The sequence below is a fragment of the Danio rerio genome, chromosome 5 (assembly GCF_049306965.1).
Source record: "Danio rerio strain Tuebingen ecotype United States chromosome 5, GRCz12tu, whole genome shotgun sequence".
NCBI classification, from domain to species: Eukaryota; Metazoa; Chordata; class Actinopteri; order Cypriniformes; family Danionidae; genus Danio; species Danio rerio.
This window is the reverse complement of record NC_133180.1, coordinates 42,800,325-42,820,686: the sequence shown is the minus strand read 5'-3', so window position 1 is coordinate 42,820,686 and position 20,362 is coordinate 42,800,325. Positions and strand designations below refer to the sequence as shown.

Below are 20,362 nucleotides of genomic sequence, written 5' to 3'. Positions count from 1 at the left end.
TACCCAGCAAGCATTTTTTTTTTTATGTCTAATAGATGTCTACATTTGGGCTGTCAGTGAAAATCTAATAAACGTCTAAGAATAGGCCACAACTAGACTAGTCTTCAAATCAACAGAAATGAATGACTACACATAGAAAGTCTGTCTAATCTGTCTCTTTAGACTATTCTTAGATGTCTATTAGATTTTCACTGACAGCCCAAGTTTAGCCTTGTTTTAGCCAAGCTGTCTACGTTTAGTCTATTAAACACAAAATTGTTTGATGGGTAGTTGCAAAAACCAGCTTTCACTACAAATGCTTCATTTGTGTTTCCAAGTTAAACAAAAGACATACAGATTTGGAGCAATGGGAAGGTAATGAATTAATTTAAGGTGATTCTCTTTAAAGTTTAGAAAACGCCAATCGACTCAAATGGACAGCTTTTGCAGCAAAAAGTAACTGACAGTTACAATAACAAATGACAAAAACACAAAAAGTTAACTTATAAAGATTATTTGACTACTCTTTTTCTATAAAATGAATTTGAATGATACTGTTACCTCACAGCAAGAAGGTCGCTGTTTCGAGCCTCGGCTGTGTCAGTTGGCATTTCTGTGTGAAGTTTGCATGTTCTCCCTCTTGTTCGCATTGGTTTTTCCGGGTGCTCCAGTTTCACTCACAGTCCAGAGACATGCGCTATATGAATTGTGTAAGCTTAATTGTCCGTAGTGAATATGTGTGAATGAATGTGTATGGATGTTTTACAGTGATGGGGTGCAGCTGGAATTGTATCTATTTTGTAAAACATATGCTGGATAAGTTGGTGGTTCATTCCGCTGTGGCGACCCCAGAATAATATAGAGACTAAGCTGAAAAGAAAATGAATGAATGAATGAATTAATGAATGAATGAATGAATGAATGAATGAATGAATGAGTTAGTGAATTTGAATGAGAACTGAGTATATCAAGCTCTGAAAATTACAGGACGGCATGATAAAAGTATCTTAAACTGGTCTAAATACTTTTTACTACTCCAAGTTATATAATTGTCATACAAATCAACAAAAGTTATGTTCAAAACAAAAAGATCCCCTTGTTGCCAGTGATGCTAAACTGCTTTGGCTTTCACATATCTTTTAGTCTGTTTTTCAAACAAAATTTCAAATGTCCTCAGAAGACATTAAATACAGCACATGAGTCATCTCGGCAACTTTTACTGATACTTTTATAGTGTTTTCTGGCATTTTGGAGCCTGACAACCTCAGCCCCCTCTCAGTTTTTTATTATGGAAAAGCCAGGACTCTCTTCAAAACTTCACATTTAAAGTCAAAAGAAAAAACAGACAGTCTTGCCTGTCCAGTACGACATAAAGACCAATAAATTTGCACAGTACTCTTCAGTAATTTTTCTGTAACTCTTCACTGAAGTTCAACAACAACTCTGAGTATTCAAGCTTTTAGATGCATTTTGTCCTTTTAAGGGAAGACAGCTTCAAAGTGCAATTTCTACACCCTAGTGGCTCCAAACAGAACTGCAACATTAATAACGTTTAAAACGCTCTTCCTCTTCTCTACTTTTACTTGTGCAAAAAGATAGTACTGTCCCAAAGCCCGGGGTTGAGCCAAAGTTATGTCAAAACCATTTGGACAAAACATAATGGAACAGAACTCAAAGACTAACACCCTTAACCTTCCTGAACCAAGACTAAAAGAACATGGGCCAGAACGAGAGAATGATCATAAAATAAATAAAGACACATGATCTACCTGACCTTTTTCAGGATGGATCAAGGCAGAGTGTTGCTCTCGCTATAGCAACACTGTCAAATGCCCCATAGTAACCTTTCCTCTCCCCCTCCCGTCTCTCTCTCTCTCTCTCTCTCTCTCTGCATGTGGATGTGTAATTGCTTGCAGGCATCTGAATGCAGCAGATGAACTTTACCCTACTGAGGAGGCGGTGTGTGTGTGTGTGTGTGTGTGTGTGAGCAGAGAGGGCGGAAGGGACTGGCAGCATTTGTTTTGTCTGGTCACATGGGGCCCTGGCTGCCTTGCTGTTACAACGCCCCAGTGCATGCTGGGAAAAGCTGACTGCTGAACGACAATTAACCCGGTATGGAAAAGTTCTGGTTTACAGTCATACATGCACAGATTTATAGAGTTTAATAAGCACTTTTTATCAGTCAGTAGCTCTGCAGTGCGGATAGCTGGAAACGCAAGCTACATTCTTCATTCGTTTAGATGTTCAAGAGCAGCCAAACAGCCTATTTCAGCCAAATTTAGAACACCTACTAAAATCAAATTACACTGTCAAATACTTGGCTCAAAACAGCTCTAAAGCTTCCAAGATATAATACAGAGAACACTGCTTTAAGATGATAAGCGAAGGGGAGAAATCAAAATAAGTGGTAGTGAAGGCATCAGGAAAACTTTTTGTCTTGGATATATTAAGGTTCCCCGAGAATGGTTTATTTTCATGACAAGCTCTTGGCAAGGAAGGCATTTGCTGTGCTGTCTGGTAATTGTGTTAACAGAGCTCATCTATCTAAGGGTCCTGACCTGAACACTCACTGACGTGACTCTCTGTCCTCCTCCTGCAGACTATAAATCAAACTCAATGTATTTTCCTTGCCAAATCAAGCTATAATTAATTACGCAGGGTGATGTTGTTGATACTGGTTAAAACTGGTCTACATTTAATTTTGTTTGTGTATAACTTTGATAAATGTTGTTTGTTATATTATGAAAGTTCGTTTCTGCCACATTTAAAAACAGTCATACCTTTATATATTATAATTAAACAGTGATGAGACAGTCAGTCAGTCAAAATTATGTTCATATCACGTTTATGTGTTGCATAAATGAAAAAATGCACGTTCAAATGTCTTACAGCATATCAAAAAATGTTACAATCCATGTAGTTTAAATTTATTTTCATATTTGTAGTTTTTAGAAAGTATCTTGCTGTCTGTGTGAAATTTTTATAAATGCTTGCTTGTATTTTCACAAAACTTAAGATTAGTACAAATGAGCCTTTTCACCCACAGTATCTTACCTCTGCAGTTTGATATTGTTTCTGGACACAACACTCTTGAATTACGATGAAAGCGAGTGAAAGAGAAAATTGCCTTTGATTTTTGAAGTAATTTTTTATTTTTTTTTTAAGTTCACATCAAATATAGTGTCAAGTAGAAGTCAAGTTCATCTCAAATATATTCAAGTACACAGATAATTGTTAAACAAATTTGTATGACTTTTCCAGAACATTTTGGGTTTATTTGCTTTTACAAACTTTTTCCAGGCCTGCAAAATGCCTTTTTGAAATTTCATGACTTTTCCAGGTTTTCCCGTATGAAACCTGATTACTAAAAACAATGTGATAAAATATAGTTGTAGAAAAAAGTCCCACTTATTATTATTTTTTATTATTATTTAATTCTATCTAAAAAGTAAGAAAAAAAAGACTAAACACATTGTGGCTGTTATTAAATATTTTCAAATGATTTTTACTTTTGATCTTATAATTAAGACTATTTCACTTTTTGTCTAATAAATATGTTTTTGTCAGAAATATAATTTATCAAAAGCAATGCTTTTTTCTCATCTGAGACAAATGGGTTTCCAAATTATTTTATATGAAAAGAAATTAAAAATAAATATCTACTATTAAAAACTGTCCAACCTTGTCATTACAGGTTCCTTAATAAATATTCAGATTATTTTGAAAGCAAAAGCTCTTTCTCTGAGAAACAGTGCATATAGTTGAAGTCAGAATTATTTGCCACCCTGAATTATTAGCTCCCGTTTATTTTTTTCCCCCAATTTCTGCTTAATGGAGAGCAGATTTCTTCAACACATTACTAAACATAATAGTTTTATTAACTCATTTCTAATAACTGATTTATTTTATCTTTGCCATGATGACAGTAAATAATATTGCACTAGATATTTTTCGAGACACTTCTATACAGCTTAAAGTGACATTTAAAGGCTTAACTAGGGTAATTAGGCAAGTTATTATATAAAGATGGATTGTTCTGTAGACTATCGAAAAAAATCTAGCTTAAAGGGGCTAATAATTTTGACCTTAAAATGTTTTTTAAAAAATTAAAAAGGCTTTTATTCTAGCCAAAATAAAACAAATAAAACTTTCTCTAGAAGACAAAATATTATCAGACATACTGTGAAAATTTCCTTGCTCTCTTAAACATGATTAGGGAAATATTTAAAAAAAGAAAAAAAATTAAAAGGAAGGATAATAATTCTGACTTCAACTGTACATCTGCCCAGTTCAAGGAAACCATGCAGATACTAATCAGAATAAAACTAACCTTATAGCCACAGACAGCTCGCAACACATGACAGAGATAGACAGAGATAGAGAGAGAGAGGAACTGTCAGAGGAAGTAAAAAGAGGACAGGCACTCAACCTGATGTCACCCTGCCAGCCAGGTGGACTGTGCTGTCTGTGTTTAGAACGGCGGAGAGTACATCTGTCTGCCTCAATGAATAATACAGAAAAAACAGAGAGGAAAAAAGAGTGTGAGGTCGACTGAGTACAAGTTCAATGGAGTGTGTTCAAATGTGCTCTTATCACAAAAAACACTCCCATGATGCATTGCCTAGGTCAGAATGTAGGCAGTCAATGCAGAGCTGCGCTCCGGAGAGAGGCGAGGGTCAGACGACCCATTCAGAGTCCATGAGGATACACATTTTGAGACAGCACAAGATGAGATATAACAGGCGTTGACAGTCAGACTGTAAAATGAAACTGATATCATGAACACACTCATGTGATCTATTGATGCATTCGATGCATGTCGTAACAATTCAGAAAAACAGCTTTAAATTACAGCAAACAAGCCTACACAGATGAAGTAATTAGAGATCTGAACCACAAGTTCATGAGGTCTACATGCTCTCGACTGGCTAATTCTCAGTAAAACCACCAACTGAAACAGGAAGCGTCTCTTACCAGCATGTATCAGTTGATTTCTTCATGTTTATAATGTGCTGATCACTATTCCAGTTGAGTTCATTGATGATATTAATTTGTCACATCGAGTCAAATGAATGTTAAGATGCTGAAGTGACTAAGCATAATAACATTGTAAGTTAAATACACTACCGGTCAAAAGTTTGGGGTTAGTCTGATTTTTAATCTGTTTCAAATAAGCTTCTCATGCTCAACAAGGCTGCATTTATTTTATCAAAAATACAGTACAAATAGTAAAATTGTGAAATGTTACTGCACTATAAAATAACTGTTCAAAAGTAGTTTATAATATAATTTAATAATTTATTCCAGTGATTTTTAAAGACAACTTCATTACTCCAGTCTTCACAGTCACACAATCCTTCAGAAATTACTCTAATATATATCATTATTAATAATAATATTATTAGTTAATAGTAATAAAAACATTAATGAATAATACATATTTAATTTTTTTTTTACTTTTAATAAATGCTCTATTAATGAACAGAATAATTTTATATAAAAAACATAAAAATCAAACAAACAAACAAACGCAAACTGATCCTGGTAATTCTGCATTAATTTATGATATGTAATGATAGACAGAAAAAAGCATAAAAATATGATATAATAACTCATATTTTAGGGCTGTGCAGTGATTATAAATTTTAATGAATTATACCATGTTATGATTAATTAATCTAATTAATTGCATTTATTCACATAGATATTTTACAGATTTTTTTTTAAATGATGTTCGACGAAGATTAAACAAATATTACTAAAACATCCTTACATAACTTTTATTAATTGAACATAAGCCTATCAATTAAGCTTCTCAACCTTTTTGTCTACGAACCCTCTTCCTACTCCGGTGAAGTGGTTTAAAGGTGTTTTTTGCATAATTAATTTAATTAATGATTTTTAAATTAAATAATTACTTAATTTAATTAATTTATAATAGTCATTAAATTAACACCCTATTAAAACAATATTAAAATTAATAGAATACATATAAAATTTTTATTGATTAAAACCAAATACCCTATTCAAAATGACTTAATACAGACATATTATGTTACAATTTAAAAGAATAGTTTTTTTTAAACCCAAGACCGGTTACACACTAAAGCTAATGTCGAGTTCAGACTGCATGATTTTAGCAGTGATTTTGACTTGCTGACAGGTTTTGAAAAATCTTTTAATGACTCTACCAACTACCAAAGACGCGATCTCAGAGAATCACAGATGAGTGGGCGATGCTCGTGAGATATTTGGCATGCTAAATATCTGAAACTGTCTGTAATTCAAATAATGCCATGTGAATATGTTCTGACTGAAAATAACACCTACAGTTTACCTTACCTACCTACAGCCAATGAGAGAGCAGCAACCACAAGTACGGGTATCTACAGGCAAGTGAGGGTTGGGGGAGACGTTAAAAGTGCTCATTTCAGTTTATTTGGACCCCAGAAATGAAGGAAAAACTAGTGTAAATTTGGCAGGATCACCTGTGTCTGTTTGATGTGCCATGTGAGCAACACCACAACCGGGTTAAACAGAAAGTTGAGGAGAAATTGCTAATTCCCTTCAAACCCGGGTGAGCAAATATGTACAATTTCTACCCCATTAAAGGCTTCTTTCTCGTTATGCAGTAAATAACAAAAGATGTACTACATGTGTTTGTTTGTGATACATTGTTTGGACAAAGTTGTCTACGATTCTTCCTATTGTAAAGTCATGCAGTGAGAAACCTGTCGCCGATCCTTCTTGCAGTGTAAACAAAGCAGTGACAAAACACTAGCCCAAGTAGTCACGCTGTGTGAAATCTTCTGTGATACGATTACCTTGAAAATCATCCAGGGAACTCAGCATAAGCAGGGCTGAGCCTGGTCAGTAACTGAATAGGAGATCACTTGGCAAAACTAGGTTGTTGTTGGAAGTGGTGTTAGTGAGGCCAGCAGGGGGCAGTCAACCTGCGATCTGTGTGAGTCCTAAATGCCCCAGTATAGAGAAGGAGACACTATTCTGTCAGTGAGCGCCGTCTTTCGGATGAGACATTACACTGAGGTCAAATTAAAAATCCCATGGCACTTCTTGTAAAGAGTAGGGGTGTAACCCTGCTGTCCCGGCCAAATTCCCTTACCCAAATTCCCTCCCAATCATCCCTATCCACTGAATTGGCTCAATCACTGTTTCTCCACTCCACCTATAAATGGTGCGTAAGAAGAGCACTGGTGATGTTGTCCTGTGGATGTCGTCGCATTAACTAAGCTGATGCTGCAAACTGCTGGTGGTGTGGAAAGACCCTCCTCATGATTGTGAATCGCTATGGGTGTATGGCCATACACGATAAATGCACTATATAAATACACATTGCATTACATTACAGTTTTTATTGTAAAGTATTATTTAATATGTATAATATTTTAATATGTTTAATATGTTTTAACATTTAAGATGTATATTGTTATATTGTATATTGTTATTATCACAGCAAAGCAGCAGCTATTACTCCAGTCTCTGGTCTGATTCTTTTTAAAACTTGGTAAATCCAGTGGCTGCAGGCACCTTGCAAAAACAACTGTTTCCTGGTTGACTGATAAAATCCTGTGCCCCCGATGCAAGGATATTGCATAGCAGCCTTTAGCCACCAGGTGGTCAGATAGCAACTGCAGACTTCAACCAGTTCTCAAACGTTTTGTATACAATTTAGCTAGTGAAGGGTCTGTGGCCAATTTTTGAGACAGACACTGAAGTCCACAAGACTTTGTGACTCTAACTATGCGCACTTATGTAACCTCTGTCTGTTCAGTCGAGTGTGTGTGTGTTTTCAGAACTCTGTGTACGACATTGTTGCTGACTGAAGGGAAGAATAGGATCATTGCATGCACACCAATCCCTGATCACTACACACTGACCTTTCCTGAACCGGCTCTGAGCCCGGATGACCCTGTTTGGATGTAGACACGCGCACACACATGCGCACAGAGAGAGAGAGAGAGAGAGAGAGAGAGAGAGAGAGAGAGAGAGAGAGAGAGAAAGAGAGAGAGAGAGAGAGAGAGAGAGAGATTACCACAGTATGCTGAGGTCATGCTATGCAAACGAAAAGCCCAGCAGCTCCTCTTTCAGATTTATGTGTTATCACTCCGCTGCAGTCGCCATTTAACTACGCTTTGGCTTGAATCTCTGAGCTAATCTGTCACATACTGTAGATAAAGCAGAAAAACAGGTCGGGATGACCGCGAATGAAAGCTATCTATCCTTCAAATATATTGCTATCACTTATAGTCATGCGCAATCTGGGTTTTTGCCAAATGTGGGCAGAGATTAAACTGTTGTGTGTTTGTGTACGTGCTTGTGAATGACTAGAGGAAAGGATCACAAAGATTACAGTGTCAGCTGCTGGGTAAAGACCGAGATAGGCTGGGAAAGGTGAGTGAGGAAAAGATAAAGCCAGTCGGAATGGAGCAAAGTTTACTCTGTGTGTACATTAGGCTGAAAAATAAAGTAATGGATCGAGAGATATGGGTAGACCGGGCATGGTGCCAGCTGATTATGAAAGTTCCAGGTGGGTGTCTGAGTTTACATGATACTTTTGACCTAGTCAACACACACACACAAACACTCCCAGGCTTCTCAGAACACACACTGATTCCATGTATCGCCACTAGAGCCATCTAAAACAACACGACTGCTCACTGACCCCACTCTTACACAAAAGGATTGTACTACACACTCACACACACATCATATATGTAACATCATATATTAGAGCTGTCTGCAATCTAAACAGGCCAACTGGAGGTAAATGTGACAGCTGTGTCCAAAAGCAGTCAAAACAAAGGTGTATCTCAGTATGCGATCATTGCAACAAAGCAGGAAATGTCGTCTTTTTAAATTGGGAACACTTAGATGTGAGCCCAAATAGAAGAACAATCTCTGGAGCAATCAGTCACACACAAACTCAGGGGACAGTTAGCAGGTCCATTATGATTTAGTTTTTCCACCCTTCCAAGAAAACAACAAACTCTAAATGTGGAGAAGTTGCAGCCAAGCGATACTGTTTTTGGACCTCTGGGGCTCTGCAACATTGGAGCACGAAAACACCAACGCCAAGAAGGAAGCTTTGAGTGTTCTTTACTAAAGGATTGGATTCATGCAGGGAAGAACTGCAGGCAGGGCGGGTCGCAGCACTTGGAAAACAGCCTGGAAAACATATTACCATGACTATGCAAATTCTTTTGGGAGAATTTGGGAGAAACACATGCATCATATTTTGTTTGTCGTTCTTTGGGTGGATAGAAGAATACATGTCATTTAACAAAACCATTTAACAAAAAAGTACAGACTTTCTGGATTTTATTGTCATCACACCATTCTGATTTAACCCTTTTTAGGGCACTCATTGAAATAATACTCATTGGAAGAACCCTGGAGAGTTACTAGGGGATATTTCAACACTTTATGACTTGTAATTAAAATTACATTGCAGTAATAAAGTCAATGAAGTTACTATATACAGTTAACAATTAGCAATGCTGTTATTAACTTTACAATTTGCAAGTAACTTTAAAAAAGCAAAGGCACAGATTGCAAATGCTTTTATTTCCTAGTAAAGTGCCTGAAATACATTAAACCATGTCTTTTTTTGATGCAGGATATAAAGAGCTCTATTTTAACGATCTAGGCGCAAAATCTAAAGCGCATGATGCAAAAGCATTAAGGGTGTGAATCCACTTTGCTATTTTATAGATGGAAAAATACGGTTTGCACCACAGCACATGGTCAAACAGGGTTGTGCTTATTCTTTTAATCAGTTATGGGTGTGTTTTAAACATAACATGCATTAAACCAATCTCCCATTCCCTTTAAGAGTCAGTTGCTTTCAGGGCCGGAGCAAGCTGAACCGCCGCTCTAGGCAAAGGACGGTTATGCTGCCCTCAACCCTAAAGTGAAACTGGGGGGGTGTCGAGGGACGCCGCCCTCCCTATTCTGCCGCCCTAGACGCGGACATAACTGAGGGCGCGGGTGGTGAGGGTAGTGTCGCGGACGCCGCCCTAGACACGGATATAACTGAGGGCGCGGGTGGTGAGGGTAGTGTCGCAGACGCCGCCTCTATGGACGCGCCGGCCCTGGTTGCTGTGTGCCATGGCACAATTTTTGGCGTATTTACAAGGTGGACTTTGTAAGTGGAAAAACTCAACACTTTACTAGCGAGAAAACAGACCAGACCATCTGCAGTGCGAGAATAAAGAACGAATCTCCACCATTTGGCCTATTTAATTTCTCTTTCTCTTCACTCTTACTCTTTACTTTACTCCATTACTTTTGTCAATAAGGAAACATTCCACTGAAGACATCCATCAGCCTATATATTTAATTTTGCTTGTTAAGTGCAAAGATTTGTTTTAAAACTATTTCTCAATTAAGTTCTAATTTCCAGCAAACGAATAAATGAACAGTAATAATGAAGTGTGGTCAAAAAAATTAGTTATATCCAAACACATGTTCTGTTCTTATGCCCCATATAGTGATGCATACGTCTCCAAAGCCTATGCATATGTAAATATATTTGTGTATTGCTGTACATCCTGTGTGTATTGTGTATGCTTTGGACCTGCATGGGTGCATAACTAACGTGGTCTGCGCTGGACTTTAGAACAGGTTTTATTTGGTCAACCAACAATGCGCCTTAACGCACCTCCTTTTTAGACCAGCACACCCATCAGATTACAAAGTGGCACAAATGGATTTGCTATTTAAACAACGATGTAAATCGTGAAAATTAGGGTTGGCTGGTCAAAAAATAGCAACAAATCGCGCCAAACATGTCTTGCGCCTTATTGCGCCAGGTGTATAATAGGGTCCTAAATGTTGTTTATAGAGAACTCCTGATTTTGACATGATGTTTTATTTTGTTTTGTTGTTTTTTTTTCAGCATAAATGCAGAGATGATGTATAGGTCCATTAAGTTGGTTTTCCTTAAGCCACAATTTAAGCACAAACCTCACTAAACTCTGAGAACTTAACAAGTAAAAAATCCAAACTTTTTCTTTTTTCCTCCAATCAAGAGGCAAGCTGAAATTCCAACCCAGGCACACAGTGACTATGTGAACTGCTAAAGGATTATTTCCTATAGCTCAATTTTTCCAAATGTGGATTTAGGGGCTTTGGAATAAAAAGGATTTAGTTTACTCAGCACAAAAACCAAACTGCTATAAATGCTTGAAAATCCCCAAATCCTGTCACTGCTTGCTTCTCCTTAGCAGCAGAAAGAAGTATGTTCTAAAGAGACAACATTTTATAACCATGTCTAAAATGATCTCGCCACACACTCGCAGCTGGTTTGCATAAATGCAGCAACAGCACATCGCCTGGCAGAACTTTAGGTGATATTACAACATTTGAGTGTTGTATAAAGAAAAACATCTAATGATGGCTAATGCCAGTTACAAAAACGCAGACATGAACATGCAGTAGTTAAAGTGAACTGAACAAAACAATCTGTACAAAATACTGTCATTCAGGGTCTACTCATATTGTGATTCCGAAGTGTTTCGACTAAAAAGTACAAAGATCTCAGTTTAACATATTTTCCTTATAAAATCAACACAGTGTACACTATGACCTATAGCAAGGGACTTAAGTTCAGGCAGTTCATGAAATAAGTGTAGAACTTTATTCAAAGGTTTGGAGTTCAAAAAATATCTGCTCAGCAAGGCTGCAAAGTTTTCATTAAAAAATGCAGCTAAAACTGCAATATTGAGAAATATTATGACAAAGTAAAATAACTTTTGAGCTTGAATGTTTGTGTTAAATCTAATATGAAAAATTAATTTTTATTGGCCAGTCCAGATCTTTCATCATGACTTGGTGCTTGAAATACATTTATTACCATCAGTGTTTAGATACTTACTTACTTCCAGGACCATTTATTTTGAAGTTGATATTTAGCCGCACCATGTTGGTGTTCATAACATTTAATTTTTATGAGGTGGGTATTTAGCCCAACGCTCAACCCCCAACCTCGAGGACCAGGACATACACATCGAACAATTTAGCTAACCCAATTCATCTATAGCACATGTCTTTGGACTTGTGGGGGAAACCAGAGCACCCCGAGGAAACCCACACAAACACGGGGAGAATATGTAAACTCCACACAGAAATGCCAGCTGAACCAGTTGGGGCTTGAACCAGCGACCTTCTTGCTGTGAGACGACAGCCCTACATACTGCATCACCCTAATGTTTAGATAACAAAACATAAATAATACATAATACAAAACAGTTCCTGCTACTAAACTTTTTATTTATATTTTTCATATAAATCTTTTGTTACATGATGTTGATAATGAATAAATGTTGTTGCATTTCATACTTGCTAATTAAACAAATATATGTATTTATTAAAGCCCGATTGACTTTAACTGTTTAAAAGGTTTTAATAAATACCTTTATTATCACCAATAAGTGTTTTAATAAAGTCTCTACTTCTGGTGATTTGTATGTCAACCAAACTCTGGAACAGGAATGCAACGACATGGTGTGCGTTAAGAAAATCTATTGGGGGTGGGGGGGTTGTGTTTTGGAAAGTGAAGCTAAATAAGTTTGGAAATATGAGCTAAAATTGAGTAAGAGAGAAAAGATGATGGTAAATCATGCAAACGTCGAAAATTCAGCAATGAACACCACACAGATGCTAGATGATAACATCCTTAATGTGGTTTTGTAAATTGCTTATTTAACAATATCACAATGATTGATTTAGACAATCCTGGCCCATGGACTCATTTGTTTAGGCTGTGTCACTACAGAGTTGGCAAAGGGGGTGGAGGATTGCCCTCTTTTAGTCTCCTGCCCTGTCGTTAATGTCCTCTGGTGACCAAGCGAGCTCTCATACATCAGTTTGAGCTGTCTGTGCTACTGTTGTGACAAGAATGGAGGGGCTTCATTTGTAGCTTGACCACTGTTTGCTCACAGGGCAACCAGGGGAGAAGAGGAGGGGTCAGACCCAGTGTGACACACTCCTAATGGGTGTCCTCGCTGCGGCTGAAGCCTCAGGGCATGACCACACTGGTCCAAAATGTTTGTTTTAAAAGCAAACTTGAAACACCTCCCAAGAGCAGAGAGCTTATTTCAGTGTTAGGTGCTGGATGGACAGAATATTTATTAGCTTTAGTAAGCTATGGTAAAGATCAAAATCATCAAGAGAGCTTTTATCATGTTCATTCATCAGAGGAAAACGGACTGTGCAGAAATGACAATCTTGTATGGGCTAACACCCAGGTCATGATACTCTTACATATATAAACATGTGTACATATATATAGAGTTGTTAAACAATGAAACTAAAAGGTCTGGTTTTAGACCACATTAATTCATTAGTATGGTGCAGGGCCTCCTTTAGTGGTCAATACAGCATCAGTTCATCTTGGGAATGACAGATACAAGTCTTGCCCAGTGGCCTGGGACTTGGGAGTGCTATTCATCTTGCAGAATAGTGGCCAGGTATTAAAAACTATAAAACTATTAAAAACCATGCCCAACTAGTATTGGGCCTAGGAAATACCATGATATTGCAGCCCATACCATCACTGATCCACTCCCATGCCTCACTCTGGACATGCAACAGTCTTGGTGGGGTGCTTCTTTGGTGCTTCTCCACACAAAACTCTCCCTGATGTGATGGTGGACTCATCAGAGAACAATATATGCTTCATATTGTCCACAGCCCAATATTTAAGCTGCTGGCACAGTTTAAAGCAACAACTGGCATTAGCACGAGTGACCAAAGGATTGGCTATAGCAGCTCGGCCATGTATATCGACCCTGTGGAGCCCTAGATTAACAGATTTGGTGGAAACAGAAGAGTTGACGTGCACTTTTAATTTGGCAGCTATGGTTTTAGATTTTTTGGATACAATCTAGGTTAGCACCTAGACAACTCTTTCTGACAGCTTTCTCTTGCATCCAGAGTTACTACTGTTGGATGTGGTTCCCCATCTTGGTGGTTTGCTGATATTAGCCTGGATACCGTGGCTCTTGATACATCAAAAGACCTACTGTCTTGGTCACAGATGCGACAGCGAGGTGCGCACCAAAAATTTGTCTTCTGATATGTTACCCTTAATGCTGTAAGCATTGCAATATTTTAAGCAAAACTGTGCTAATTCACTGCGAATTGATCAGATTCAGCCATGAAACCTCCAACATTAAATTAGCCAGTGTTTCAGTTTTATTGTCGAACTTATATAATATGAATGTATGTGTGTGTATGTGTGTGTGTGTATATGTATGTGTGTGTTGTGTCAGGACAATGCATTTTAGGCATTTAGGACAAGGGTGCCTGATTCCCATTGATCTCTATTGATATATTGTATCATGAATACACTCATTAAACTGTATCCATTCACACTACAAATAAAGAAAAAATTCAAATACGTAAATGTTTTCTTGCAGCAGCTCATTAACACGCTGTGATTTACTGATTAACTCATTAATTTATTTGATCCACTTTGGATTCGCCCCTCTGCATCTGTGCCCATCTGACAGCAACTCACTGTGACATAGATTCCCGAGCTCTAATATAGTCACTTTGGATGAATTTTGTTTATTTTATATTACCGTTTGAATAATATGTATTGGTTTCCAAAAAAATTAAAAATACAACAAATAAGCTTTCCCAGAGATGGGTTGCGGCTGGAAGGGCAACTGCTGCGTATAACATGTGCTGGATATGTTGGCAGTTCATTCCGCTGTGGCGCTCTGAAGAAAAAGTTGTGTTTACTTTCTAAATATTTAAAAATAAATTTGAGTAAATTTTTTAGTTAAAATCTTTTCAGTTCCTTTTTTTAACTAACACTCACTGCCTTTCAGCAGTAAGAAGTTATGATTAGGGCCAGACGGAATCTGCGGATGTTTTTTGCTATTTCTGTGGAGAATTTTGGAAAAAATCTGCAGATTTTTGCAGAATTATTTTGGGAGTATCCAGCGGAGTATCATAACTAAAACCTTAATATATGAAACAAAAAGTAATAAATTACTGAATAAAAACTTTACACATTTACTCAAGTAAATAAACAATTAATGATGGGCTAAAAATCTGCAGAATTCTGCGGAAAATCTGCGGAATTCTGCGCGCGCAGATTCCGTGTGGGCCTATGATACAGATTAATGAGCAGAAGCTTGACTACAGAATAAAATCACAAATCAAATCGAAATCACAATATCTGTCAAAAAAATAAATCAGTTAACTATTTTCCCCAAATCGCAGAGGCCAAGTGGAAACATCATGTATGGAAATTACTAAAACTTTTTAATAGTTTTCAGAATCCTTATTTTTTATAGATCATTGCTTACATTCAAACAATATTTTATAATATAACTGAATTTAATGTATTTATAACAGTCATTCTAACCAATATTGTTTTGGTCAAAAATTTCTTCAGATGACTGCCAAGAGATTCCATGAATTCATCATCATGCCGTTTCAAAATTTCAATCCTCTTAATTTCTTTCCTCCTTGGTACAATTACATTTTTAACACAATGATTGTAAAGATGACTTTTGCAGAAAGAGGTTTAAAGAGGATTTTTGACAATATAGGAGACACTAAATGTTGACAGATTTTTATTTATTTATTGTTTTTAGTTGTTTTTTTATTTATCTGAACTACTTCTGTATGTCCTGTGTGCTGCTCTTACTTGTCATCTATGATGGAGACATGGTTGGCTGGGATTCCCAGAACTGCACAGCTGTCCATCAGTTCCTTTTTGCGTTGCAGTCCTTGATTGTTGTAATTGCCTGAGCATTGCAGAAACATTTAATGTGTCTCTTCTGCTTATACAACTATTACAAATACTACTGCAGAAGTTCAGCTTTCTTTATTAAACCCAATCAGAGTACAAACAGAAACAGATTATTATTTATTGACAGAATAATAAACCTACCTGTTGACAAACATAACAAATACACGGCTGCACGTGATTCAACTAGCCTTAAGACTGTAGGTGCAAAGAACATGCATTCATCATCTGGATGTGCAGTGACAATCAGAGCTCGAGTCTCGCGCGGATTCTCATCCTCTGAATTTGGAAAGAGCGCGCCGGACCTCTCTTGCGCTGGGCAAAACCTCGAGTTTCCGACGGTGTATAAAGGGGTGGATATTTTATTCAATGCGTGTGGCCATAACTGGCTGTGTCTATAATACACAAACTTTATAAAGACAGCGTAAGCCACCAAGACAAATGAAATGGTAAAGAAAACAAACATCTCGTCCGCGCCATTAAAAAGTCCGTGTGGAACATCGTATCCTCCTCAATGGTTCCTACAGATCGGATTGTTTACACTTAAATGACTGGATTATTTTAGGAAACTTTAATATTATATTTATTTCCAACCTATACAAATCGTGCATTTTTTAAAGTAGCAGACAACAGTTGCACGACGGAGTTAATGCAATTTTTTTTAACAAACACGTTTAATATGAATTATTTCAAAGGCGGAAGCAAATGTAAAATAATCATTAAAAGGCGAATTGATTCGTTTCTATAAGATAGTTATTATCAAACATCTATTTTGCTGCAATTCTGTTGTACAGTAAAAGACGGAGAGTGAGGTTTGGGTGGGGTGAAGGCCGCCTGTGGGGAGAGTTTGAACGTCACACCGTTTCATCCTGTTTGCTAGAGGAAAAACTTTCAGTCCGTCTCATCTGGTGCACCAGAGCTGCACAAAATGCAAACCACCGGGTGTTTAGCAAGCAGAGACCGGTACGCTCGTGACGTATATTAATTTCTGACGCGGAATGAGACAGAAGGCGACTTGAACTTACATCCACGGCTCACTGAGGACAAATAACTAACGTTAGCCTGTGTTTAGTGTGTGTGTTTAAGTGTGTGCGTTTGTGTGTGTGTGAGAGAGGGCTCGCGCAGTCTCATCGCTACAAATTACATTACCGCTCGTTTGAACAGCACAGACTCCTTCAGAGCGTATTTGATTGTCTCTAAGGACATGAGGTGAGTTTACCATTTAATCTAAATATTTTGAGCGCTTTGTTGTGGATTTCATGCAGGCTAGTCTGAGCTAAGCGCTTATGTTCAAGATGGCGACGAGGGTTTGAATGCTAAGGTGAAACATTCAGCTAACGGTTTTGGTTTAGACTCTCTCCAGTCTCGTTTTACAGTTTATATTAACATATAGAGTTTATTTCCCGGTTGGTTTACATCTGTGTCTAGTTGAGATATTTCTCTTTCATGTGTGGATTCCGGTTAAATGGTGTTTTTCGGATGAACTAATGGTAGCTTGTTGGCTAACGCTATTAGTGTGAGTTTAAACCACACAGCCTGGAGTTTATTGCTGAAAATCATTATCCAAGTTTTGCCATATACACAAGTTTTCAGGTACACGTGGGGTTCCTAAAATTATGTGCAAACTCAAGTAGTCTGTAAAGTCGTGTTTGGAACAAGATTTATTTAGTGCTAAACGTGAAACCTGCTGCATTTAGCATGACACATTTGAAGCATTTGGATTTATATAAAGTTTTAACTTGTGCTGATATACTTTAACTGTATAAGTGATCTGTATCTTTTTCACAGGGACACTTAATGGTAAAATATTGACTATTGTATTTCTCAGGTGTAACTTACATATAAATATCAATGTGCAAGATTACACTTGTGTAATTTAAAAATATTGCATTAATATGTTTGGTCAAATAAAGTATGTATTTGTTTTATTTTTCGCATAAACCGAATGTTAAATTAGATATATTTTTCTCCCAATGTTTTTTAATGGAGAGATTTTTTTTCAACACATTTCTAAACATTAATTTTAATAACTCATTTCTTACTGTTTTGTTTTATTTTTGCCATGATGACAGTAAATAATATTTGACTAGATATTTTTCAAGACATTTCTATACAGCTTAGTGACATTTAAATGCTTAACTAGGTTAATTAGGTCAACTAGGGAGGTTAGGGTAATTAGGCAAGTTACTGTATAACGATGGTAGACTATCGAAAAAAATATAGCTTAAAGAGGCTAATATTTTGACTTTAAAATGGTTTTAAAAAGATTAAAGCCAAAAGCCATATTCTAGTCAAAATAAAACAAATAAGGCTTTCTCCAGAAAAAAATAAATAAATAAATATATATATACCTCAATTTGCACCTATATATGTTTCTAAACTGATGGTCATGCTTATTCTGATCAGAAATAGTGCTGTAATAGCCATGTTTAAAGATTACACATTACTGTAATATGTTCTGTTTTACCAGAGGCATTCAGAGTTGCATGTACATATTGCATTGACATGCGAGGGAAAAGAAAAACGTATCAGTGTTTTTGTTTTTACGTTAGTAGCGTTGGCAGTTTCTCTTTTTTGTGTAGCACCCTACTGTACACAATAACATCAATAAGATTTATTTTTTCTTCTCAGGGGGTCACAACAAGACACGTGTTAGATGGGAAGTAACTTCCAACACTTTTAATACTAGTTCAAACTGCCAAGCTTTCATTATTGGTTAGTAGGGTGTGAACGTGTTGAAAGTACTCTAATGATGAAATCGAACACAGCCTGTTGTAATAGTGTATATGCACAGCTAATGTTTCTTCCCATACCAATACACTTCAGGTGAACGGTTAATGTGATTTTTTTTTAATCTTGTAAGGGTTCTAGACTTCAGCATTCATTTAGTTGTTCAAGCGTAAAATGAGATGAAAAGCCGTTTACACGCATGCACTGTCAGGATCAGCAGGCGAGCGCTGAAACACAAGTGAAAATACTGAAGTAAAATAAATGAACATATTTTAAAGACATTGCATGGGAAACTGTAATTTAATGCGGTGCTGCTTTTATAATTTGAGACCCCCTTTATATCTTATATCAATTAGGCAGTGGAGATTGTTGATTTTTTTAAAGTAAACAGACCTTAACTGCGCCGATTTTGTAACTGCATACAGTTCACCGGAAGCGATTGACCCAGATTACTGCAAAATTAAAAGTCCTTCTGCATATAGCCTATCAGTTGCTTTCCAACTTGTTTGTTGGTTAGTATCAACTTAATGTTTAATTTTTTTTATTAGGAAACACTCACATCTGTTGCATTCAGATCTGTTGATTAGGGTGCACACAGAGCACATGCACTGCCATTGAGGCAGAAGGTTCATGTTCATGTGCAGCGAGCATGTTCATAACCACAGAAGTTGTATAAAAAATGTAGTTATCATTTGCACCTACAGCCCAGACTTTGTTTCCTCTTAAGGTGGCAGACATGGGTTGATTTGCCTTTGCTGTGAAAAATGTGACTGTTCTGAACTCTAATGCCCTGTATTAAGAGTTTTTTGACAGTATGATCTCAAATAGAGTACACAGTGTAGACTAAGGTGTAAAGGTACACATTTCCGAGTTTTGTATGGATTTTGTTTAATTCATGTTTAGGCCTGTCACAAAAATCAATATATTCACTATACATGGACATGACCACAATAAATAGACATGAACTCAAATAATTTTTAATAATGCACTATATATATATATATATATATATATATATAAAACATAGAAACCAATGTCATAACATATCTCTATAGGTGTCACTCAGTTTTAATGAACTTAATATATATATATCAATAGATATTGCGATATATTTTTATTCAATAACGGTAATATAACGGCTCTTTCAAAACTGCTGCCCACTTGCAAAAAAGTGACACATTTACAAATATCATTAAGGACATTTACTTTCTTAACATTAAATGACAGAATCTTCATAACCTTAAGAATATAAAGGTTTTTGTCCATTGTAAGCATTTATGCCAATTTGCATTTTTATGTTGTTGTATAGTCATTATATTATAAGTGACATAAAATTTTCTGGAAATGACAATAATATCACTTATCACAAATTGAATAATTTTATATATAAAACATATCGCACAACAAAAATCACTTATGACAGGCCTAGTCACGTTTCAGTTAAATTTCATTATAGTTGCTTAGTTTTAAACTGTTGGTTCAGAAAAGTTAATTATAAACATTTAAATAAAATGCCTGGCTGTTTTAAATAGAGAATTAAAGATAATAAATAAAATGGGATAAAACATAAGTTACTAATAGTTGAAGCAATTACCAAAAACAGTATACAGAATATAAAAGTGCATTCTTCTTTAAATAGTAAAAAATAAACTTTTTAAGAGTGGTTGATGTGGACAGACATGCATATTTCAGTATTTCCTTCTCATTGTTGGACAATACTCTATTTAGGATCCGATTAACCTTCTTACTGTTGGTTTTAATACTAGGTTTAAATGGACTTTAAATAGAAATGTACGCTAATGACATTTTCAGGGACATGTTATCGCAGAATAAAGGATTATTAACAGTTCAATGCAAAACACCAAT

General features: G+C 36.4%; 2 protein-coding genes across 26 annotated transcripts in view; one reads left to right on the top strand and one right to left on the bottom strand.

Annotated features, from left to right (window-relative positions):
- pigl (phosphatidylinositol glycan anchor biosynthesis, class L) overlaps positions 1–16,260 on the bottom strand; it is a 52,648-nt gene extending 36,388 nt beyond the window's left edge. Inside the window, 2 exon segments of the mRNA NM_001256655.1 lie at positions 15,665–15,764; positions 15,911–16,260. Coding sequence (NP_001243584.1) covers positions 15,665–15,764; positions 15,911–16,232 — 422 coding nt within the window. The 5' untranslated portion in view covers positions 16,233–16,260.
- Positions 16,261–16,645: 385 nt separating this feature from the next.
- The window catches only part of ncor1 (nuclear receptor corepressor 1), a 114,839-nt gene continuing 111,122 nt past the window's right edge, over positions 16,646–20,362 (top strand). For 24 of the 25 annotated variants that reach the window (XM_073949978.1, XM_073949966.1, XM_073949964.1 and 21 more), the window contains exon 1: positions 16,660–16,975. The gene's annotated coding sequence lies outside the window, so the exon portion shown is untranslated. 25 annotated transcript variants of the gene reach the window in all.